We start from the raw sequence: 26828 nt of genomic DNA on the forward strand, positions 1-26828 counted from the left end.
AATTTTGCAGAATGTCCAGATTTCTGCATGATATTTTTGGTCTGTTTCTCATAAATCTGTGTTTTTCTGTCAAATCTCTGCCAAATCATTGAGGACTGAAGTCAGAAAATAATGGCAGACATTTAAGCTTTAGACTTCATATCCTTCAGTCTTGCAACTACCTGGTCAGAGCATCCCCAAGCAGCGTGCTCTAACCCACACCTCTAGTGCTGGTTAAATAGGCTTCAAAAGACTTTGCCCTGTAGAATTGTAAGCTCGGACCCTCCATTAGCAGCACAGGATACCTCTCACATATATTCTGCAACAGTTCAATTAACCCACTCCTCTAGCACTGGTTAAACAGGTTTCAAGAGACTTTGCCCTGTAGAATTACAAGCCCGGACCCTCCATTATCAGCGTGGGATACCTCTCACATATATTCTGCAATAGTTCAATGTATTTACTTGTTAAACGTAGGACGTGCCTGTGCTAAGTTGTCGTGAGCATGCTGCTGGAGACGTCTGACCACCTCTTACCTTAGTGATTATCTCCCCTCTACCTTAAACTGTATCCTTAGCTTGTTTCTGTTTGTTCTATGCTTTAATAGTGATACTACGCTAACTCTCTTCCACTAGCTATATCTATAGAAGTATAATCAGTTTTCAACAACCATTGTTTCTTTTTAATTGGGCTTCACCAACCATTTCCCACCTTATGACCTCCTTACTTACAGCATAGTCCCCATCTTTTGTATTTAATCACCTACCTAGCTAATCCAGTTTTTGGAGATTTTTTTTTTCTGTTTGCCAACTTAGACATTTGGGCACTGAGTATCTCTCGGACTCCTTTTCTTCACACCCCTTCCCTATTACCTCATCCGCAGTCTGCTTAGTATTTTAGGCTGCCTGGGCGCTATTTTTAAATCTTACAACTACCTGGTTGGAGTGTTCCCAAGCAGCGTGCTCGTAAGTGCACAGAATTATTGCTTTTTCTTGTTTACAGCAGTTTGTATTTAAGACATAAGCATGTACGAATGTTACAATAACTACTAAAGAGTAGTGTACTGCTATCATCATTTTTGTGCTATTTAAGAATAGTACATTCTGTCTTAAGTGTGTCAGCATATTATAGCTCTAACTGTTGTTAAAACATTAATGGCAGCATATCATAGCTCTGACTGCCGTTAAAACATTAGCATCAGCATATTATAGCTCTAACTTCTGTTAAAATATTAGCTGGATGTTGTCTTGTATTTACTGCTGTTAACTATAGTCATTTGTTGCAACCAAGTGATCCTGATGGTTTTACAGCACTATTAACGTACCGTGCTAGCCTGTGTGAAAGGAAACAGCTAACCTACTAAGGTTTTAAGTGCATGCATAGCTGTAGTAATTTCATTGCACTTGCTTTTTCAGTAGACAAGATCTGTGGCTCAATATTGTAAATAGAAATATGCATGTATGACATATACATTGTGAATAATCTTTTGAGATAATGTTGCATATTAGAATGAATGTGTAAAGTTTCTGACCAAAGGTCAAATACTAAAATTAATGTTTACTGACCTACTTGGCTCATTCACCAGCCCCCATACATTGTAGCTAACTCCTTCTATCTTTCTTTCCTCACCAGTAACCCACACCACTAGCACTGGTTAAACAGGCTTCAAGAGGTTTTGCCCTGTAGAATTGCAAGCCCGGACCCTCCATTATCAGCGTGGGATACCTCTCATGTATATTCTGCAACAGTTCAATGTATGTACTTGTTAAACGTAGGACGTGCCTGTGCTAAGTTGTCGTGAGCATGCTGCTGGAGACGTCTGACCACCTCTTACCTTAGTGATTATCTCCCCCCTACTGTAAACCATATCCTTAGTTTGTTTCTGTTTTTTTCTCTGCTTTAATAGTGATAACCAGCTGTAAACTGTCTCTATGCTAGCTCTCTCCCACTAGCTATAACTATAGAAGTATAATCAGGCTTCAATAACCATTTTTTCTTTTTAATTGGGCTTCACCAATCATTTCCTGCCTTGTGACTAATCCGGATTTTGGAGATTGTTTTTTCTGTTTGTCAACTTAGACATTCAGGTGCAACGTGCTCTGGGCTCACTCTGGGCTCACTCCACTCCCCTAGCCTGCCCCCATTTCCCACACGCCCCCACTACCCCTAGGTTTATACATAACCACTCCACCCACCTACCCTACACCAATCACTCTCTAGCAAAATCCCCTTGTTCCCCAACCCAGAGACCCCTCCCACTAACAGGACACACCCACAGTATCACAAGCGAATTACCATGCATGCAGTCAGTCTCACCATTCTCTTCCTCCTAGTACTAACCCACTACCTTACCACCTACCAAACCATCCTTAATGCTACCATTACAACCCCATCAAAGCATACCTCCTCTCACACATCTCCCACCCATCACTGCAGTCTACACATATCCCCAAGTAGTCACCACCACATTACACTCCCACCTCCTTCTGGTATACTCTTCCCAACCTCTCCCAAAACATTTACTACAAATAAGTACATTACCATTCTAAGCAAACTATCCAAACTCTTACACCATATTAGCCACTAGCGGATCCTAGCCGGAGAAGTACACCCCAACCCAGGGCCAAACCCTTGCACAAATAACCCTCCTTTCCCATGCCTCTCACCCAACCAGTCTTCCTTCTCTAGACCAAAAAATCGCCTTCTACTAAGCTTAAACATCTGAAGCACAAACAACAACATTCACCTACTACATGCTTTGATATCCACCTATTCCCCAATCTACTATCCCTAAATGAAACATGGTTAAAACCTACAACACCCAACAGCAAATTCCTCCCACCTGGGTACAATATATTACACAACGATAGATTATCCAAACAAGGGGGTGGGGTTGCATTACTTTACAAAAAAACCCATGAAAATATGTACTATTGATCCTTCTATCCCTCTGCTCAATACTTCTGAACTTCTTCTAGCCAAACAAACTTAGTGACAAAAAAATCAGTCAATATTATCACTGGCTATATACCTCCTGGCAACAATATTCCATCACTAGAAGCCCTTTTAGATTGGGTTAATCAAAATCTATCCCAGGAAACAATCATCCTAGGTGACTTTAATATTGACTGGCACACATGCTCAACTATTAACCCCACCAACCATATTAATCTCTGTAATGTCTCCCTAGTCATTCACTTTAGCACTATGCTAGGAAACACTAAAACCAAACAAAGTCTCCTAGATTGGATCTTGATAAACAAGACCAGTGCTCCATACCAAGCAGGTATCCTACCAGAAACCCTCAGTGACCACCAACTAAAATACAAAAACCATACCAACTCTACCTCACTATCTCAAACTACCTGGAGCAAACACAACTTCGACCCAAACAAATTCAAACTTGAACTAAAATGCCAAAACTGGAACATACTAAAAGAAATTCCCATAGAAGAGGCTGTTAATTCAACAACACTTTCCTAAAAATCCTAAATACCCATGCCGCACCTCATACCACAAAACTCAAAAAGAATACACCCCCCTGGATCATCAAAGAGACTAAAAATAAGATAGCACAAAGAAATAGAGCCTGGCATCACCGGAGAGCCACAAAAACACTTCCAAAAACATAGAAATGAAACTAAAAAAACTATTCTCCTGGACAAAAAGGATTATTTCCTACATTTGCAAAACAGGCACCAACACAATCCCAAAACATTCTGGGCAGGAATAAACTACTTCACCTGTGAAAACCCTCCTCCCTACCACCAACCTCTGCAAGCAACCTCTGCAAGCAAAATCACAGATGTACCGGACTCATTCAATAAATACGTCATAGAAACCATCTCCAAACTAGTTCAACAACAACCCACTACTACTACTACAACAATTACTACTACTACTACTACCAGTATCCCCAAACCTGCAGTCAGTCCCAAAACTACCTCCCAGTTTCAACCCATCCCCACCAATTATGTCAAAAAATTACTAACTAAACTTAAACCTACTACCCTAGCAGCTGATGGCATCCTCCAAAATACCTCCAGTTGGCTGCTAATGCGCCTACCTACCAAATGTCTATTCTGCTTAGCACATCCATATCAGAAAGCACCATCCCATCTATCTGGAAAACCTCCTACATCATCCCTCTACATAAAGGTGGTACATTCACTGACCTCACCAACTATCGCCCTATTGCCCTCCTGTCCCCACTGGCAAAACTTCTTGAAAAATGTATACACCACCAACTTATGCCATACCTACTTCATAACCAACTACTGTTTCCTACCCAGCATGGATTCCAACCTGCCCACAGTACAACCACAGTCCTTCTTTCCTTTACAAACCTCATCAACCAAAACAGACACTTAGGTAAACTAACATCTACCATATTCTTGGACCTGTCAAAAGCCTTTGATATGGTCAATCATCCTAAACTGCTCCACTCTCTTACTAACCTTGACCTTACTTAATCACTCAGTAGCCTGGTTCCAGAACTATCTACAAGGCAGACAAAAGCAGTTTGATGGGACAACAACCTACCCTCACTGCTGCCTATTACTACTGCAGTCCCACAAGAGTCCATTTTAGGTCCCTTTCTATTCTCCGGCTTCATTAATTATCACCACAGCATCTGCCAATATGCAAATGTCATACAATATGCTGACAACTCAGCATTAGTCTGCTCAGCCAATAACCCCCACAAACTCCTCTCCATCACTCAAAAACCCTTCCAAACTACCGAAACCTGGTTTCTTAACAAAACCCTTTTACTTAATCCCAAAAAGCCCAAACTGTTGCTATTTAAACCAAACAAATCCACTCCAATGCCCAACTCATTCAATATTGTATCCAGAGATGGGACTATCATCTCTCCAGATGCTCATACTAAACTGCTATGAGAGACCATTGACAACAACATCAAACTCGATTACATATAAACTGAACTATTAAAAACATCCATAAAAAACTGGGCAGTCTTTATAAAAATAAACCATTTCTAACTCAACCTGTTAGAATAACCATAGCTCAAACCCACCTCCTCTCTCCACTATTATACGCTGGTCCTTTCTTCACCAACCTACCCAAAACTGAAATGGCCAAGCTTAACATCTGCTACAATCAAATTGCCAGATTTGCTACCAGTACCCCCCACTGTCAGTCACTACATCAACTTCATTGGCTTGAATTCCCACATCTCCTTTCATTCTACCAGCTCTCTTTCGCTCATAAACTCCGACAACTTCCTGAAAAAACACCAGCATTATACAACGACCCCCCCATTAATATTCAAAAATGTGCATGCTGATTGGTCAGCATGCACGTTGTAAATCAGAGTTATAGTAATGAAATTAGGTCCACTCGCCCGGACTTTTTTCATTACTATAACTCTTTTTTTTACAGCAACGGAGAATGCAAGATATCCATTGCTTCACACTGTCTTGCTATGTTAAACGAGTTTAACATAGTGAGACAGCTTTAAAAAAGCAACGGAGATTCTCCGTTGCTTTTTTAAAGCTGTCTTGCTATGTTAAACTCCTTTAACATAGCGAAACAGTTTGTAAAATGCAACGGAGATCTTGCTTTCTCTGTTGCTTTTTTAAAACTGTCTTGCTATGTTAAATGGGTTTAACATACAGAGACAGCTTTAAAAAAAGCAACAGAGATTCTCCGTTGCTTTTTTTAAAGCTGTCTCGCTATGTTAAATCCATTTAACATAGAGAAACAGTTTGTAAAAAGCAACGGAGATCTTGCTTTCTCAGTTGCTTTTGCCCACAGCTCTGATGTACTGCATAGGCTTACGCATGCGCAGTACATCAGAACTGCCGCAGAATACCAGACAGCTGTGGAAGGGCAGCAAGGAGGCATTATACAATGCCATTATTTAAGGAAAAGTTTTTTTTTTCTTAAATAATTTCATTGTATAATAGCAATAAACCACTTCTGGGTGTGGGTAATACTGGATTTACCCATGGTTGGCTTTGTTTGGCCACTCGGGCTTTGCCCTCATGACCAAACCACACCAACCGTGTGCCACACCCAGGCATGGGTTACTGCTATAGTATCTAATCTACTTAAACTACAAGCCAATCCTAGACAACTTTGTTCAAATGAAAAAAAGACTAATCAAGGTGACCAAAACCAATAACCCAGCAGGTGACCCCCTATTCTCCAACTACACAGATAAAATCTGGAACTCATTGCCTTCTGCCATTACCTTTGCCAACTCAATGGTTACATTCATAAAACTACTAAAAGAATCCCTAATACTCACATGGAAATGCCCTTGCCACACTCCAGGTTGACCTCCTATTATACTGTCCCTCCCACCCGCTCTCTTACTTCCTCTCACTCCTATCCCTTGTAGAAAAACCACAATCTCCCCTAAGGTGCTTCACCTCCAAACAGTTTCCCTAACAGTCCACGAGTGAACACATATCAACTCAAAACCAGCCACTACCCACAAAACAAACCATAACTTTCTCTCTCAAACTCATCTTAGTTATGTTTGTCTCAAGCAATGTTATTTCTGGAATCCTGTACATGCCATGTATTATCCTACTTTTAAGCTATGGTATTTTGATAAATCTTGTTAATACCAATGAATATTGTACTTTGAAACTGTAATCTTATGCAATCTTGTAAAAATCATGTGTTTTCCTAAGAAAATTTGCTTGCCACGTATAAATATCTTACTTATATGTTGTTATTCTGTGGAGCTATTCTCCCCGAACCTCCACTGAAAATGGATATGTATCCAGTCAGAATCTCCCAGTCAACAAATGTAAAATAAACAAATAAATAAATAAATTCAAAAGAAACCATACCAATGCAAAATTTGTTGTTCTAGCAACTTTCTAAGTTTGCAAGAGCAGTATTTAAAGGGTTCCCTGTTTTTGGGCCTTTGCCCCCCCATTATTTGTGAGTTTGTCCAGATTTGCTGCGGTAAGAGGTTGAGAGGTATGGTGTATGTGTGTGTGTGTGTGTGTGTGTGTGTGTGTGTTGGTGTGTGTTGGTGTGTGTGTGCATGTGTGAGCATGTGCACGTGAATTTTTAAACAATGTTAGTAGCACAACAGGTAGCATGCTTGCATTTTGATGCAGAGACTGTGGGATCTACACCCACAGAATGTAGATAGATTGCTGACACTGTGCTATATTTTAAGGGGTGGGGTGCTGCAGTCCTGAGTATCTCCTCCTTTGGGTGAGATGCCTAGTAACTATGAACCTGTTTTCAGTTTGCCATCAATTCCTACAATGATATTACCAGCTTATCAGTTTTAATGTAATATAGGCAATTTATTCTTCAAAGGCAGCAGATACTGAATTTGTAAATGAAACACTGAAATATGAAGTTATTTGCTAGCAGCAACATTTTCATGAATTACAGATCTCTTTAATGTGGAATTATTCAGATGACTTTTATTTCTGTGGAGATTGTGTATATTGACTGATATTCTGGATTTTAATGGCAGACGTTTGAGTGGCCTTTTATGATTGAAATGTTCTGAATTAGGCAGTTTTGTCATTATTGGTTCATATGTTTTGTTTAATTGCTTACTAGAAAAATGTTCAAAACTATAAATTCAAAACATGCTCAAAGAAGTGGTACCATATTATAAAAGGGATATAATTTAATACAATCAGGAAGGTGAATCACAGAACTTTTGCACGGTCCTAAAAATGTGTGCAAGGGGCCTATGATTTGAAAACAGACCAAAGGTAAACTTGATTTGCCACTGGCCAGATGCATTTTCTTTAAACGTGGGTTTCAATACTGTTTCAGTGAATGTGAGTTTCAAAGGCAGAGAAGTTTTAATGCTAAGTCTGTTTTCATTGTGACACTGTATTGCTTTATTTAGCAAATGTCTATCAGTGTTTATGCTATAAAATTTGAAATAAAAGTTTTAAACTAAATCCAAATATCTGTAATTATTGTAGAAGTAAAGCAAAAAACAGTATGCACACTGAACGTTTTGAACAGTGTTTATGGCAACTGGGGAGACATAGCCAAGTAATGGGAAAATGGATTGGCTGCATGGAGGGGGGGGGGCTGAGTTGGGGACGGGTTGACCCAAATGCAACATATGCATACCACCACCTTTTGTTAACAAAAAAAGCACTGATGTAGTCCACGGTAGCTCAGACATGGTCTGAATGCCGTGTTCCTTCTAGGTAAAGGTCTAGCAGGAACCTTGTATTAGAGCCTGTTACAAACAGATTTGTAATGGCTGCTGTAACCTCTAATTTATTTTAAACTTTTCCTCTGGCCGTATTCCAACATGTGTTGGAATCCTGAGCTAAAGTGAGCTAGACACTGTTGTTTTATACATTTCTGAATCACTCTGCCATGATGTTTTGCTTCATTAGCATGAATCATGGCTGATATTTGGTCATCAGCATATTTGGCTGCTAACCTTTGTTTTGCAGGTGGCCACGAGGTGCACTTTCCTGATTCACAAACTCCTTCCTCATTGCTGCTTGTCATTCATATGAGCTTAGCAAGACGAGCACCTGTTCATAAATTGGGTCAATGACCTTATACTGTTTTCCCACATCACATTTAAAATAATTTAAACATATTTCTGCAAATTCCACCCCACACACATACTCAAGATATATGCATAATTTTCAGCTTTTGTCCCCAACGATCTTAAAAGCTTCTTTGTTTTTTAGATGAATAATGCTTTCGCAAAGCAAACTGTACAACTGAATTGTAGTAATTAGTTTAAAAAGTTTTACAAATCTTTTTTGCTGTATAAATCAAAATGTTTCTGAGAGATGCTAAATAAACAAAAATGACTTATGTTGACTGAGTATTCATTCTATCTGGCCATATCATTCAAAGAGATAAATTCAAACATATATGTATAACTTGTACGTGTTATAGAATCTGTACAAACATAAAACATTTACTTTACTTACTCTGAAAGTGCTGTAACTCTGATATAGATTTTCTTACTTATATTCATTAAAAGTTTTAGCAACACTTTTGCATTTTATGTAATCACTCTTAAAACTGCAGCTATCATGCCTAATGCATACTAAGCTATTTTCTTAGCAAGTCAGTATTGGCTTTTGAAAAGGGCAGAGCAAACTTAATAGAGATTACACCTTTCCTTACAATCTTTGGAGAAAAGCCAGAGAATTTTAATAAAACAATTCATTCTCAAGCACTAAAAATAAATAAAGTAAAATAAAATAAAGAAACAGAAGTGGGAGGTCGGAGATCCAAACAGTAGCATTTAAAATGGCTTTAAAGGAGGAACAGATGTACATTGTATTAAAGAGATCATTGTGTGTCACCCAGGATGCAGGGACAGTGAAAGCAGTGGCTACAATAAGCTGATTAGAGGTTTAAAGTAGAGGATCCAGGATTTGGAAGCAAGGAAAGCAGAACTAAGAGGAGAAACATGACACCAAAGTCTCAGAACCAGGAACATTGCTTTAAGTGGCAGAGCAATAAGTTGGAAAATCTGTAGAACAGATAAAAGTAGAAAAAATAAGTACTATCACTGTTCTTGACAGCATACCAGAATCAGAGCGAATGCACTTTTTTTTCTAAAGCTTTTGCATGAAATGTTTGAGCCATTAGTGAGAAAAATACTAAAGACAGAACGTTTTGGAGGAAGCAGTGTGAGTGACATTCTGAGACACATTATTCTATATGCATGCTTTTACAGCTAAAGAAGAAATCTTGCTGCAGGCAAGAAAGCTCTGTACAGTCTCCTTCCAGTGCATGCTCATTACTACAATATAAGATTTATCAAACTGGCTGGTAAAACAAAGGAAAGAGCTGCAATCCAGGGCTGTGTATTGTAATTCTGAGACTCATAGTTTTGTGATCTGGAATTACAACCCCCCCTCCCCTGTAAAACTAAAGAGAACAGTGAATGTTAACAACTGCTGTTCATCTTAAAAGTTATATTTTTGCTGGAAGCAAACCTCCTGCAACCCATTATTTCATATACTAACTCTAAGATCACCAAATATCAGAGAATAGGAATATTCTGATACGCGTAGATGTTTGGATTTAGTATATGCAAATCCCAGTTTATACACATTCAGTCTCACTTTGCCAGGATTCTCAGTTCTGAGTCTCAGAATTTAAAAATGTTTCCATAGCTCAGGATGAAATAGATAAGAGCCATGTCTATTAGGGAATGGATCAGCTATCCAGCTATACTGACAGTACTGTGGAAGGTTATGAAAATAAAGTGCTAATTAAGGATGAGACACAAAACTTTACTGAGAGGATTAACAATTTTGTCATATCCTAAGGCCTGAAAGCAACAACTCAATTTTTCTGGGTGGCATGGGAAAGGATTTTAATAGGAAACAAAGTTAGGAGGGCCAGGTACTCATTTATGTCAATGTCAATAAGTAACCAACCAAAAGGGGAGAAGATGGGACAGGGCAAATCTGACTGGGAGCAGATCTAAGAAAGAGGAGGTGTCACTCAAAGGAAAACAATAGATCCCCAATGAAAGGTAAGTAAAGTTAGCTATTAGCCACAGTAGAGCAGACAGCAATTTTTAGAAGCACACCCAGGGAATTGATGGGAGTTCTTTGGAATAAAGGCTTAAAGGCTGGGATAGAGAATAAAACAGAAATGGAGAAAGGAAGTAAAAAGCTACTGTTTGGGCAGGTCATTCTTCAAATGGCTTTGGATACATGGACAGGTATTGAGGGAAAAAAAGCTCAGAAAACAAGAAAGACCATCACAGGATGTTCAATTTCACAACGTCTTATGAAGCAGAACATGGAATAAAACTGGAAAATAAAACCAGAGCCTGGTCATCATGCAGAAATGTAAGAGTATGACTTACAAGGAGAGGAAAAGTTAAGAGACTAAGAAAGATTTTACATATTCTGCTTAACTTTGCCTATGAGGCTGCAAATGGAAAAGTGAAAACATTCAAAACTGGACAATATGAGCATTTCAACAGCAAAAAGGAAAACTGATGCTAGCTGAACTTTGTAGATACTCAAAGAAGAATCATCATGAAGAATGTGTTGAACTGAATTACATGCATGTGGAAGCAGATGTCATAAAATGTAGAGGAATAAAGAAAAAAAATTGTTTTGTTTGTTATTTGAACCAGTTAAGCTTTCTAATAACATCTCTGTTTATACCGGGCTCACCCATATCGGGTCATGCCATCTTGTATTGGTTGAAGAGGCAGCATAAAAAAGAATCCCATTGGAAAGGTTACACTGAAGGCACATTAAGACTGATGCTAGTGGAGACAATGCATTCAGAGGTGCAGATTGAGGAAAAGATGACAAAACAGAAATGCTATGATGACTAGGGAAGTCTGACTCATCCTGAGGAGGAATGACATTGGTGGGGGTGATGAGATACTTCAAAGTTAAAGTGAGAGACAAAGATGGTAATAGAATCAGAGCTAATTCACTTTTTTATATAAAGCCATTAAATGATATTTTTGAGTTATTGAGGAAGAAAATACTGAAAATAGGAAATATGCAAAGTGTCAGAGACCAAATGGTGTGAGTGGCCCTGTGAGAGAAATCTTGGATTCATGAAAGGTATGAGAAAACAACAAAACATACCTAAAAGACTTGTCAATGTGAAGTAAAGGGAATGGGAAGGAATGATATGGCAGGATCTGTCACAGTCACAGTAAGCCTTCCAGACTACATCAGTTGATTCCCAAAACTCCAGGGATGGGAAGAGTGGACCAACTGTTGGTGCAAGCTGTGATGTCCAGTAACTATCCCATTATACTTCCATTAAATAAAGTGATGTCTGGACAATATCCAACCAGACTACCAACAATAAGTGACATCCTTTAATATCCTGGGTCAGTACCTAAGGAGCTTCTATCCTCACTACTGACTCCAATGTTTCCCTAAGGGCACAACAGCAGCCTGATCTGTAGCCTAGGACTGGACTGTATTCTTCTCTCCACCCCAAATATAACTCCTTATTACATAATTCAGAGGAATGTGTCCCAGGTTAACACCTCTGATACACTCACACTTAAATAAAGTCTCACACATCCAAACACTTCTGGGAAAGCCTGCCACAGATTTCCAGCCTTGTCCCTCCTCCAAAATAATATGGTAACACTGCCACCAATCAGAGAATCTTCATGCCCTTTAAAGTGATTTTCATGCCCTTTTAAAGTGGTGTCCGATTATGAAAATTAGATATTAAAACAAATGATAGCAAATGAGCTAAGCAGCCAGGCTTTCAGAGTGGCCCAGGAAGTTATCAAGGCAAGTATAAGCACTCTCCAATCACTAAAGAAAACACTGATTGACCAGCCACAATGTAAGTTAATAAAATGTTTAATAATGAGAAAAACAATTAAAAATATATACTTTCCTGACTGACTAAAGAACACTGTCCCTGATCTAAACTAAATTAGTACAACAGAGCAAAGGCAAGCTTGTAGTTCTTGGCGAGTACTTTTTGGGTTACTCACTACAGAGCACAACTGGCAAATGACAACTGCAACAGAAACTGACAACTGACTGGTAACTGTCTTCGGCAGGATCTTTTATAGACTAGCCTATCACAAGTTTCCAGTTCTAATTTTCATTTCATATTTTGAAAATCAACCAACAGCTGATTTCTAAAGTTTCTTCCTTTCAGCTTCTGACAGTAACCCATAGCAACTGTCAACATTCCGATGATATCATCTGCTGAATCTGAGACAGTTTGCCTTTAGAAGCCTTCTTCACAAACATGCACAGTTAGAAATGTAAAAGGACACTGTTCAAGTCTTTAACACATTCTGTACAAGTAGATCATAAATCAACATGAAACAACCTATTCACAATATCATAGCTAGTCATGCTGGCACACAATACACAAGTCAATCTGAAATTATATACAAAACATCAGCCAGACATGGTAGTACACATGTCAGTGTCTAATTTCTTCACACAAGCTAACAAACACTGAGTTCAGCTCAGGAAGGGACCCCGAGGATAGGAAATCAACAGAATCTGTTCAAGTGGGAGGGGAGGGTTGGGAGGAGACAAAAATCATAGGTGGGATATAAATGGAAGAGACAAGGAGACTAAATGTGCTGGCATGGAATATAGCAATTTGCTCATACCCCATTAAATATTAGAAATTGCATGGCAGATGGAGCAGATAGGGATATGGTGTTCCTGCAGGAGACAATATTAAAAGGTAAGGAAAGTAGCAAGTTATACAACAATGAATATCCAAGGGAGGAGTATGTCCATTAAGTGAGGGGGGGGTCTAACCATGAAGCAAGTGGTTGAAAGAGAAGGGTAGCTATATTGCACAGGAAAGGGAAGAAGATATGAAGAAAAGTGGACTGAGTAGATGGTTAGTGTGAAGATAGGTGAAGGCTGCCAACCTAGCCAGATAGAATTTTGTAGATAATTCTGTCATTTGTAAATATTAGTATAAGCCACAGGCTTGTTCTCTTAAATGGAAGAGAATACTGTTACATGTGGAACTGCAAAAATGTTACAACAATGCACTCTGCTGTAGGAAGGCTGATAAGTCCAGCATTGTGTAATTGTTTGATGTCAAAATTCAGAGCCAATATGTCTAAATGAAGGAATTCTTCCTATTGTTTTGAGGCCAGGGTTAATGGTTAGAATTTACATGTACAATTTATTTTATTGCTCTGGCTTCCTGACCATTTGCAAGATCAAAAGGGCTATTAACTTCTGAGTTTTTGTTAGCTTGGGAAATCAGAAAATTGGTACCTCTGGAGCTTTTCTCCCCGGGCCTCCACTGAAAATGGACATAAATCCAGTTGGACTAGCCCGGTCAACAAATGTAAAATAAAATAAATAAAATAAATAAATGGTAAGAATGATGTAATGTGAAGCATCACTCTGTTATCAATTTAAAGAGAGAGAATCAGAGAGCATTTTGCATTTGTCTTGAGAACATCCAACTCACCAGCACTGCTTTGCTCTATATGTAAGTTTATTTTAGAATTGTGTTTTCTCTTTGATATAACTAGGAACTAGAAAGATTATATTAGTTTTTTTTTGTCTGTACTGATGTCAGAACTTTTCTACTGTATTATTTTAAGTATTTCTCTGTGATCACTGAACTCTTGACTAACACTGTGTAGTAAGGAGTATTGTCTTGTGGTTTTATTTATTATTAAATATTTTTAAACCTTTCACTGGGGCTGTTTTGTGTAGAGATAATTTAAGCTCTAAAGTACGTTGCATGTATACAGTGATACTGGCCAAGCCACTCCAATAATCCTTGACTGTTCAGTTGCGCTTACCATTTGGATAATAATATTACACAATATAATTGGACACCCTTTCATAAAAGCCTTTTAGTAGCTGATAAATATTAGTGGCTGGTGGCAAGTGGTACTTCCATATAGTCTGGGTAAAAGGGGTACAGCTGGATAATCTGTGCCAGCCTTCCCCAGGAGTGTCTGTGTGGTTGTATATAACTCTTATCTCAAAGTGTGTGCATGTGTCAGCTACTTGGGTAGGGACATGAAGCACTGGTTGGACAGAGAGGGGGCTGAAGGTTTTAGCTTGCCCATTAGGCTGAGCTCTGGACCCTATAGCTGTGCCAGTGGGAAGTCTTATTGGGGACCTGGAGAGAAAGGGAGAAACCAGCCCTAGACTGGCTGTGATCTCTGTGTGCTCTTAAGGGAAATTGTACTTTACTGTGTGTGTATTTATTACCCTTTCCCTGTATGGACGCCCCTCACTGGTGTTAGTGGTGAGGATTGAGGCTCCTTGATTGATGGGCCACTGCACAGGCATCACAGCTAGTCTGGCAATGGAAGATATAAGAGACAATGCAGACAATTGGAAATTTGTATGAGCCCACTAGGGACAATGGGGAACTTTTATCTATTGTTTAGAGATATGGGAACAGATGAGGAGATAGGAAAGAGAGAAACTAGGGTGATTTTAATGTAACAGAGGAACCATTAAAGTTTAGATCATTCATCAGGAAAAAAAAATTAAGATGTGTGAGGACCTATATAAAACTGAGGGAGTATTGTGAAATATATATATATATATATATATATATATATATATATATATATATATATATATATAGGCAGACACCCCCTGATAGGAAGGAAGGCACTTTTTATTATAACTGTCTGATGTAGCCAAGCAAACTGGACAAGTTTTTGAGGTCACAAGAATTATAAGACCAGATGGAAGAGGTGGTGATACAAGAAAGGGGTATATCTGACCATATGGAAGTGAGGAGAACAATAAGATATAAGGAGTAATGGGGGAGAAGACAATGGTAGAATTAGGAAGGTTTATTGAAGAAACGGTGGTAAAAAATGAGCTGGACAGGGATAGACTTGGAGAAAAGTTGGAATTCTGGGAAAGATGAACATAGAAGGGCAGAGATGGAAAAAAGATGATACATATATGAAGGAAAAAGAAACAGTATAGAAGGCAATGTAGTCATCCAAAGTAAGCAAAAAGGAGTTACTAGAAAAATAAAACTAATGTAGACAAAAACTGAGACAAAAATAATTACAGCACTGAATCAGAGAATTAGTGATGGAAGAACTAACGATGGATAATGGGGTGATGATGGGGAAAAGTCTAACAAAGATATAAAATGCAGGAAAGGGAATGGCTAGTGCAGCTAAAATAAATGACAAATATGGAAGGAAGATGTAAAAATAAGAGGTATTTACTAATAGCTGTACAAGAATCAAGATGAAGGAGAACTGAAGAAATTGACTTGCAAGGGTTAAACCATACAAACCAATGATTCTCTGAATACCAGATTAAAAGTGCAAAGAAGTACAACTTTTTCACATTCAGTAAACAAATCTCAACAGCAGCTTGCAGTATAGACTGCACCTACTCCTGACTGATACGGTTGTCTGAGATCTTGGCACCATTCACAGACCACTCCCAATCATTTGACTACCATGTAACAACATTACTCAGGGAAATCCTTTCCTTTAATCTAAAGATATTTCATCCAAGATAAAACACATTATTATTCCTCTATACTTTGCATTGCTTTGACGAATTATTGCATATAATGCCCCTCTTCGTATATATCAATCCCAGCACATCGTGCAGTTAGAAAGACTCCCGATGTTCCTAACTTAAAGAAAAAAAGAATCATCAGAATTAAGACCCCCAGCTATCAAGACAGGCTTTATCCCGATACTCTGTCTCTTATAAACTCTTGTGTGGCGATTTACATTTTGCAATCCATGCTCCATGAAATAAATGTCTCCACAAAACAAATGGTTTGACATATTCTCACTCAAAGGACTTAAATCTCCATCAGCAAATAAATAAGACATGATGGGGTGACAGATTTATTACTCACTACTTTCTCATACGTGGAATAATCTTCTGTTACTCATAAAGCAGAGAGATACCCTTACTTTCTTTAAGGCAAAACCTGGTAATTGGCCAGGCACTTCTAAATACATCCAGGGCCTGACTTGTTTTGCCCTCCTAAAAATAGAATGTGCTCTATGAGGGTGGGTAATGGCAAGATGATTATGGTCTGTGTCTCATAAAATGTGTAACTGTATGAATAGATAAAGAATGGAGGGAAGCATCAAGCATTGGGGAAAGTGAGAGAGGGGGCAAAGAACTTGGGACCACAGAAATTGATATAAGACAAAGAAGGCTGAACTGAGGATATAGGGCAGGGTTAAGGCAAGGGAAGGATATTAATATGTATAAAGATGGAAGACTGGTTGTATAAAAAATGTATGACCACTGGTAAAGAACTGGAGAACTATATTTGAAAAGTGCAATGTGTAATATGTTAAATTGGAAGAATGAGTAATGTGCTCTTGTGTGGAGTGTGGGAATATCCTCACAAAGTTATACACACAAAATCTCTGTATTAACCAGCAGGCACTAATTGACAATTAAGTGTTTTATATATGGAAGTAGCCTGCGAATAGGAAACAGAAAGTCAGTTCCTCACTTGAGGGAATATCTGAGAGAAGGCTTGTAAGAGTGGAATAAAATAGCTCAGTTGGGGCTAACCTGTGGAAGGTAAACTGTGGAAATACTTGCTTACAGAACTGGGCCTGGGACAAACCTGCAGCCTTGGACTTGTTTTCAAGGCAGCCTGTGTCCAGGGGGGCACTGACTCAGTGAAATGAACACTACTATGATAAATAAGGTACTGTGTACTTTATTTGAAACTGTAAAGCCAAGTGGGCTAATATTTTGGTTGTTGAACTACTGAATAACTAAGGCATTGCTTTATATTTTTAGCTGATAGCATGTTTGTACCATTCATGAGTTTAAGCTGAAGTTTATTATAAAAAATAAATAAAAAAGTTAATAGTAGCATGTATATGCACATCTTTACAGATAATGAGACAGTTACATACTTAAATTACATAACCCAATTTCACATTCTAAACTGCAGAAAACAGCTCTTCAGTATTACTGATAGTTTCCATATGTATTTATAGCAAAGAAAAATGCTTTCTTTTGTATCCATCTTTTCATATTATGTGATACCTCTGCATCTTGCCCTTATCTTGATGACCTATTCATATCTTGTCCTGCTTCTGCATCTTCGTCTTACCTTGACAATAATGGAAGAAAGACGAGACATATATTTCTGGAACTTTACTTTCTTGGTTAATAAGAGGTACAGAGATTCAGATGAAGATTGTGTAGTAGGCTTTATTTGGACAACATTGCAAAAAGGCATAAAGTGATCAGCAGAACCATTTTTAATGGGAAAAAAAAAAACTAGACCCCATGTACTCCCATTGTGGGGCTTCATTCCCACACCTCTACCTATTTATAATCAGCTCAGGAGTTAGGAAATAACTAGAGCAGGACAAACACCCTAGATTTTGTTATTCTCCAATAACCCTTTTGCAGTATTCCCCAAATAGAAATCAACAGTCCTAATTGTTTCTCTCTGTAGAAAGTCTCCCAGACTCTGTGCAGTTTGAGTCGCTGAACCTCAAACTCTACATTGATGAGACAAGTAATTTATGACATAGACAAACACTAAGGTATGACATGATTCCAAGGAAGCCCAATGTCTAAGTTTTTCATGAACAGTGCTGCTCCTAACACGGGCCAAGTATTTTGCTTATTAAAGTATGAATGTGAATCCTAGCATTGCACACATTACATCAAAAGTCTGATACAATGCCACAAAGGTAAGGTAACTGTAGCTGTGTAACTTTATGCACTCAGTGGTTTGAGCATCACTGCTTTAAAGGAAAAGATTAGATATATGTACATAACAGGCATTTCTGTGTGAAATGTTTAAATGCTTAACTCGGGTCATGATTTGGGGGGAGCAAATTTTCCTTCTCTATAGAGTTTAAAAGAATCCTTACAACCTAGAAAATTACTGACCATTTCTCAAATCGTCCTTTTTTGGGTAAACTTATTTGAAAGTAATGTATAACAGATGTATTCATTTCTGGCATTTTGAGACCTATTTGATCCAAATCAAGTCTGTTTTAAATTTAGGCACAACAGTCAGACAGTCCTCATTTGGGTTTAGTGATCTCTATGATTTCAGGTCAATAATTATATTCTGGTAACATCATGGCTGCATTAGATGCAGTGGATGAAGGCATCCTGACTAAACTTCTTTATGTTTGTTGTGGCTTCTCTGGCACTGTGATCAGTTTACTAGTTTCTTATCTCTTGGTTTGATACCAGACAGTGGTATCATGTTAGACTAGTCTAGCTGCTGTCTTCTGGAATGTGGAGTGGAGTTCCACAGGGTTCTGTCCCAGTGCCATTGTCAGTTACTGTTTATGTATTGGCCCTTTGGGAGGTGCTTAGAAAAAGAGGTATTTCTTTCAGTCCTGTGCTGACAATACGCAGCTAAAGTTTTGCTTCTTTCTGGAATCTGTGCCTGATTTTTTTTCACTGACAGAGTGTTTGGAGTCAATTTTCCTAAGGCTACCTATGAATCATTTGGATGAGATGATACTGGTATACACCAGTGGACAGTACACCCGTTTCATCTTCATCATCTTTCCTCTTGCATTATGTATGAGGGGAAAAGAAATGAGAATTTCCATCTCAAGACCATGATTCTGACATTGATTTTAATGTCAAGTTGACAATGAATAGCCAAATGTTGACTGTCATCATCACATGACATGTTATTTTTAGCTAAAAAATATTGTGCAACTCCAGAAATTGTGTGGTTGGATTTGCCAGATCTGCTGACGTAGAGGGGTAAATCCTGGATTCATTTGCATTGGCATAGCTGGATAAAGCCCTGACTATGAGCCAGGTGATCCAAGTTTTATTAATGGCTTTAGTAGATGATGGAGCTGGCATGAGGTGAGAAAATAATGAAAGAGATTTGCCTGTTTACTTTTCTTGGGGGTGGGGCACATGTTTGGAACACATGTGCTGCACTAATTTCTCCAGTGGAGACCAGAAACATGCCGAGTGCCTGTTTTGTTGGGGCAAGGGTATTTGCAGGCTTATACTGCTTCTCCTCTGTGCAAACATGTACTGGGCATGTGCAAGGAGTCAGGGTTAACAACCAAATTAACTCAGCCTCTGTCAAAAGAAGTTGCAGAAGTGGCTGGTGACCTCATTCCACCAGTGGATAATAAATACTGGTCAAATCTGATGATGCATATGAAGTATTGCAGAAAGGAAGGATTTAGAAAAGCCATACTGCCATAGATAAGCTAAACCTGCTAGAGAAATTTTGGGGAACTCCATCTTCAAACGTCGCTATAGTGATCCATGTCCTGATGCTTCTTACCTTGCCTACTGTAAAGTTTTGTACCAGAGGCTATCATATGCTAACCTGGCAGAACTCTAGAAGGTAGAAAAGTCTGACATGAGGACATTAATAGGTGGTTAACACTTTTATTGTATCACTCCTCTGATAGTTACTGCTAGATCAGTTTTAAAAATCTTGCTACTGACATACTGAGCCCTGTATGAGCTGGGTCCTCCCTATTTGCAGGGTACTGTGGAACCCTAAGTTTTGACAAGGCCTCTTAGGTCATCCAGGAAGAGGCTGCTAGTTATTATGGGAACTTGGCTTGAATGTGCAGGGTGATTATCTTTAGCTACCTTCTATAATTGATGGCCTCTTTCAGGTAATGTCTGAAGCATCATTTATTCAGGTTCATTTATTTATATTTATGACGTGTGCTGTCCTCTTCTTAGTCAGCTTTGCTTTATTGTTTGCTTACATCTTTCTGTTTATGTACTGCTATTTTTTATTTGTTTTTTTTTACGTATTTACTTTGTAAAACGCTTAGATAATTAATCATTTAAATGCTTTTAATAAAATAAATACGCTATTTATACTGTCATTTATTACTGAGACAGTCTATAACAGTTTCATTTTCTAGTAATTTCTCCCTACCAGAGTCCATAATGCACCATTTTGATAGTAGCAATTGTAGCAGTGTAAACCTTGGCTCAAGAGGATTCTCACTATTGAGGTGACACCTCAACCCCATGTGCAAAAATGGGAAAAGGAGTAGTGGATGGATGGGTTTACTTTGTTTCGTTGAATCTCATTTTACTGAATTTCATTTCACCGCTACCACTTCGCTGAAAACTCAAATTATTGAAAACTGATTTCACTGAACTGCAGCTAGTATATATAGCACTGTGTAGAGGACTGTAAGGCAAGTAAAAAGGTGTATGTCCTTTTCCCCACTGTAGTGCAATCCCAAAGTTAGTATATATAGTTAGGGGTGTGTGGGGGGGGCAGCACCCCAGAATGGAGGTGTGTGGCCCTACACTTAGTTTGAGTACATATTGTCTTCTGGAGAGAGTTAGTCATTGGTGTTGCAGCTATGCATGTCTATTGTTTAAAATGTATTGTTTTGAGGTTTTTGGTAAAATACAATATAAAACAAACAAGATGGGGGGCTATGCCCCCCATCCCCCCTAACTATATATACTAACTCCAAGATTGCACTACAGTTGGAAAAAGGGCATATACCTTTTACTTGTCTTACAGTACTTTACATAGTGCCATATATACTAAGTTCAGTTCAGAGAAATGAGTTTCAGTAATTTGTGTTTTCAGCGATAAGGTCGGGGTAAAATGAAATTCAGCAAAATGAGAATGAAACAAAGTAGACACACACACATATATATATATATATATATATATATATATATATATATATACACACACACATACACACACACACACACACATACATACATACATATATGCCTACACTATACACTATATGGACCTGTTGTTGCCCTGTACAGTTATTGTTTAAATGTTGCTGGACTTTTAATATGAAAACCTTGAAAAACATATTATTTTACATTATTTATTGTAAGAAAATTATATTTTTAAGGACCTGTTGTATATGGAAGTTTGTACTGGTATACCACTCGTATATTGTTTAACCAAAACTAATTATGGTTGTTCATTTCTTTTATCAGATCTGTAGTGCAACTGTTAACTTGCATAACTTTTGACTATCCTACAGTGCCTCCTGGAAATACTGCCCCAACTCTAGGGGTGGAAAGAAATGAATTCAAGGTTGACAGGTGTGATGTAACAATGCTCGACATGGGAGGCAGAGAACGTGTTCGTGGGATATGGAGAAGCTGCTTCTATGAGGTCCATGGAATTATATATGTGGTTGACTCTAGTGACGTTAAGAGGATGAAGGAAGCAAGAGAAACAGTAGAAAATTTGCTCAAACATCCCCATGTCTCAGGGAAGCCTCTATTAGTGTAAGTTTTTTTTTCATTTCTCTATATAATAATAAATATTGTGAAGCATTAGTCATTTATTGGCTCAGGAATATTATTTCAGTCAATTACACCAGGTATCCTTAATGAGGAATGTAAGTCCTTTCCTTTGGAATAAGTGCTAAAAAGCTTCAAAATGAAATGCGTCTGTTCAGCAGAACAGTTTTAGCTGTTGTAGCAGTTTACAGTATACAGCAATTATGCAGGCCACAAAATATTAAAAAGTGTCACAATTTAAAAAACATTATTTTAAGAGAAGCAGATTTTGTTATATATTTTGGATGTATGCATCACTTGGCTTTTGCAATTTACTGTTTATTTCATAGGGATTGTGAACTTCTTGGACTTCTAAGATAATGAATGTAAGATAAGGCCATAGATACAAACTGCAAATTGAAGAAGGGTCTTGGTTCAAGTCCTGCTTCTCCTCTTTTCTAAGATCTTTGAGTATGAGTAGACACTGTAAGACAACGTACAAAGGATTAGACCAGATAAAATCACTTTAGTTAAGAGATCTATGAGACTCTCTCTCTCCGACTCTGTCTCTCACTTTGATGCCCTCCCAGTGGGAGGAATAATGATGCCTTATTGAAGTTTCAAAACATTTATTCAGTTATGGCTTCTTTATTACTCCTGCAGTGAGGGCATCAGAAAAAGTCTCCTAGATCTGCTTGCTGAAATAAGTTTATCTGGTCTAATCCTTTATACTCTGTTTCTCATTAGTCCTGTCACCCTCTAAGTCACAGGTGGGATACCAGACCTGACTTGAGCTTTCTGGATTACCTTTGGTTTGTTTCCAGACACTGTAAGACGTTGAGGGCTTTGTGTAGCTTGGAATAAGTTAAAATGCAATAAAAAGTCATTGTAAATGAAATAGTATATGGATGTTAGAAATATGCCTGCTTATTGGCTACTATACGTATTGGTTTACCCTACCCTTTAGCTTCTGTAGTTACTCTACAGCCAGAGGCTGTTGTACTGTTTAAGGCAAGGGAAGGATCCTTCACCTGAGACAAATTAGATCCCTGCTGCATCCTTTCTGAAATTACAGTATCCATAGTGCATATCCTCCACTGATGAACAATTAAGAAGCAAAGCTTGTGTATATAAACACCTGGCACCATGCAATAGCAGCAGATATGCAGGTATGTAAACTGTATTTATACATGACTACATGTATGTTCATAGGTGTTTACTAGGCTAATGACCACAGGGGCCTTTTGAAGCCTAGCCATGCATCCTAAATCTCTGACAAGCTATGATACCCTTGATAAGTATAAGCAGGTGCACAGGTGATACAACATTTACAAGCAGGGGCCTGGGAGATGAACCATTTACAAGTTGCCTGTGTCCATTAGAGATGTAGGTGCCAAACCAGGGATGAATTTCTTGTTCCCCATCCAATCATCCAGGGTGCACTTGAATTGGGTTAGGGAGGAACTCTGCTTCACATGGATGGGGAACCTGTTCCAGAGATGGAGTAATCTCTGGGATACATACCTGTCTCTCCAGCAGGTCCTATTTATATGACAGGCAAGGTTTAGGTCTTTAGAATGGGCAATTCTGGTGCTGTTTATTTTGCGGATATGCAGGCGATCCATCAGGGTGGTGTCTGACAATGCCCTGTATATGTCAGGCATAGATCTCTCCTCAAAAGCCTGTACGAGACAGAATACAGGGATAGAGCTTTAAGGCGGTCTGCATAGGACATTTTATTTAAGCCCTGCATTTTTCTATTGAGGAACTTCTGTGGACGGTCTAATTGTTTGATATGCCTGGCGGCATTGTACTCAATGATAGGTCTGATGAATGCCAAATACAGTGGAACAATGACTTCCTTGGACTTAGATGCAATACCTTTATTTATAATCTGCACAATATAGAAGAATTTCTTCACTACTGTAGACACATGATGGTCAAAGGCTAGACTGCTACTTATGTGTGTCCCTAAGTCCCTGACTCCTTGGTCAACTCTAAGGGGTGTGTTGTCAACATGATAGTTACTAGGGGTGGATGACTTCCTGAATGATACGTGTGTGTGTGTGTGTGTGTGTGTGTGTGTGTGTGTGTGTGTGTGTGTGTGTGTGAAGAAGTGTGTGCATGCATATGTGTTTGTGGGAGAGTATGTATTTTGGGTTTTCATCGAGTTTTTGGAAACTCAAAATTCATATGGTAGAGACAATATGATTGTGTTTCCAAAAACTTAAAAACAAAAATTCTACATTTTTGTGGTGGGCTAACACCCTGCACCCCCCATGTGGTGGAGCTGCACCCTCCACACCCCCTACAATACATATATATATATATATATATATATATATATATATATATATATATATATATATACCAACTCTGAGATCACACTGGAGTAGGGGAAAACATAAATTTCACTATTCCCCTTTCAAAGGGGAATTTACAATTTTCTCCATTGTAGTGCGATGCCAGAGTTAGTATATATAATTTGCAGGTGGTATGGTAGGTGCATGAGGCTTCCCCTGGCAAAAACTTAAGATGCTTTTTTTATTTTGAGTTTTCAGAAACCTGATCATATGATCTCAACTATACGAATTTTGAGTTCCAGAAAATGTATGAAGTAATATACTCAGGGTAATCCTATGGGCTAGGTTTGTAAAGGCTCCAGGGCCATTAGCCTAGTACACACCTATGAACCCATATATATATATATATATATATATATATATATATATATATATATATATATATATATATATATATTCATTTGTCTATCTCTATATATACAATATGCATAAAATATCTCTCTCTGTACACACACACACACACACACATATATATATATATATATATATATATATATATATATATATAGATAGATAGATAGATAGATATGGGTCTACTTCATATGACATAAATTTCTTTTGACTGACATTCATTTGACTGAGAACAAAACACTGAAAGTTCAAAAGACTGAAAACTCATTTGATTGAAACTCATAACATTGACACATTAACATAAAAGGTATATGCCCTTTTCCCCACTGTAGTGCAATTCTGGAGTTAGTATATATAGTTAGGGGGGTGTGTGGGGGGGCACAGGCCCCCACATTGGGGTATGTGAGGTGCAAAGCCTCCCACATAGTTTAGATAAATATTGTTTTCTGCAAAAAGTTATTTATTGCAGTTATAAATATGCATGTGTATGGTTTAAAATGTATAAAGTATGTGGGGGGCTTTGCCCCCCCCCCACACCATCCTAACTATATATACTAACTCTAGCATCACACTCCAGTGGGGAAAAGGGAATATACCTTTTAGTTTAATTTGTCAGTGTTATGAGTTTCAGTCAAATGAGTTTTCAGTCTTTTGAACTTTCAGTGTTTTGGTCTCAGTCAAATGAATTTCAGTCAAATGAAATTTAGGTCATATGAAGTAGACTCATATATATATATATATATATATATATATATATATATATATACATATATATATATATATATATATATATATATATATATATATATATATATATAGATATATAGATATACACACACACACACACACACAGATGGACAGAGACTCATATATACAAATACACATGTGCACACACACACACACACACACACACACATATACACCTGTGATGAATAAAAGTATCCATTTATTTTCATATTTGTTTCTTATTTTGCAGTACCCTTTCATCTTACTGTTACCTTAAAAGTCTAGACATATGTTCCTTGCAATGAACTGTCATGGATAACAAGAAAGTTAATCATACAGAATGCTGTCAGTTTTAGTTTCAGTTGTAACCATTTTACTAGCTGAAAAATTCCACGTGGAGCTCTGTTCCTGTAGTTAAAGACTTTCCCCACTAAATGGAGATGTTGTACCATTGCTGAGATCTGAGAGGGCTTAATTCCCTTGTCCTCTGAAAATGAATATAATCACGTCTGGGAGTAGAAACATATGATATTTGCACCAGCTTAGATAATACGGTCTCCACTGATGCTTCTGCTTTCACTGCTGGCCCACTTGAATATTTAGACCCCATTTGTTATACAGAAACTCAAAGCATATCCACCTTCTCTGTCTGCTTAATGTTCTGTAGCATTGCATCACATTATTGTGCAAAGCATGGGGGGAGGGCATCTTTGTAAAGGCAGTTCGTTGCTTATGCCAATGCACGAACAATTCCCCAGAAGGGTGAGACAGCTAATGTATTAAGTCAAAGGATGTGTACACCAGGGGCATGTATGACATATGTCTGTATCCTTTCATATGACAGAGAGTGTATCACCAATACCAGTTGACAGCCCTATCAACATTTCCTTACCCAAGTAAGCTCAGATGCGTCACAAAAATCTTGTCCTATGACTCATTCACAGTTTTGAGTTTTACAATGTGAAGGGTTGAGGACACTGAAATGTAGGGTGGGTGAATCATTGCGACATGGATATTTTATTTCAGTTCAGAATATATTTGACAGCAAGAATATTTTTTCTTACAGTTCTGTTCTTTTATCACTTTTCTGCTAAGAAATCTCATAACTATATTTGTACAAAGTGATGTCGATACACTCATAACAGAGATTTTTAAATACTAACCAGGTGTACATCCCTACATGTATAGCTAATCCAATTTAGAGTGGAATATTTTTAGTATAGCTTGTGTGATTTCTTTTATCGGCATCTCAGTTATAAAAATGCTTCAGATACTAGTCAGATTGCTGTGTGCTAACAAGCAAAAGAACCATATGTCTTGTGCCACTAACCCTTCATTTCTCAGCCAGGAAACTCTCTGGTTTATTTTTACTGTCATTGTCATTTCACTCTCACAGCTTTTCCCCTTACAAATCCCCTCGTCTTCATTCTGCTTCCAGTTCCACGTTGTATGCAATGAGTTTGCCTTCATTCTCTTATTGTTCATGAATTCTTCCTCCGTACCTTTTAACTGTCGAGATTTTTTCAGACCGTCTAGATTTCTGCTTCATATTTTTGGTCTGTTCCTCATAAAATGTAGGATTTTCTTACAAATCAGTGAGGATTGAATTCACTAACTAATAACAGACATTTGAGTTTCAGAGTTCATATCTTTCCAAAAATAGATGGAAAGGCAAAACCTTTTATTTTAACTACTTTCTAAGTTTATGAGAGTAATATTTACAGTTTGT

General features: G+C 38.0%; 1 protein-coding gene across 1 annotated transcript in view; it reads left to right on the forward strand.

Moving 5' to 3' along the window:
• LOC122789878 (ADP-ribosylation factor-like protein 13B) overlaps positions 1 to 26828 on the forward strand; it is a 402405-nt gene that overhangs the window by 14070 nt on the left and 361507 nt on the right. The window contains exon 2 of the mRNA XM_044057311.1: positions 21416 to 21665. Within this exon, the coding sequence (XP_043913246.1) occupies positions 21416 to 21665 (250 nt within the window). The remainder of the gene's footprint in view (positions 1 to 21415; positions 21666 to 26828) is intronic.

The sequence above is a fragment of the Protopterus annectens genome, chromosome 15.part0 (genome assembly GCF_019279795.1).
Source record: "Protopterus annectens isolate FY-2018-M chromosome 15.part0, PAN1.0, whole genome shotgun sequence".
Classification (NCBI taxonomy): domain Eukaryota; kingdom Metazoa; phylum Chordata; order Ceratodontiformes; family Protopteridae; genus Protopterus; species Protopterus annectens.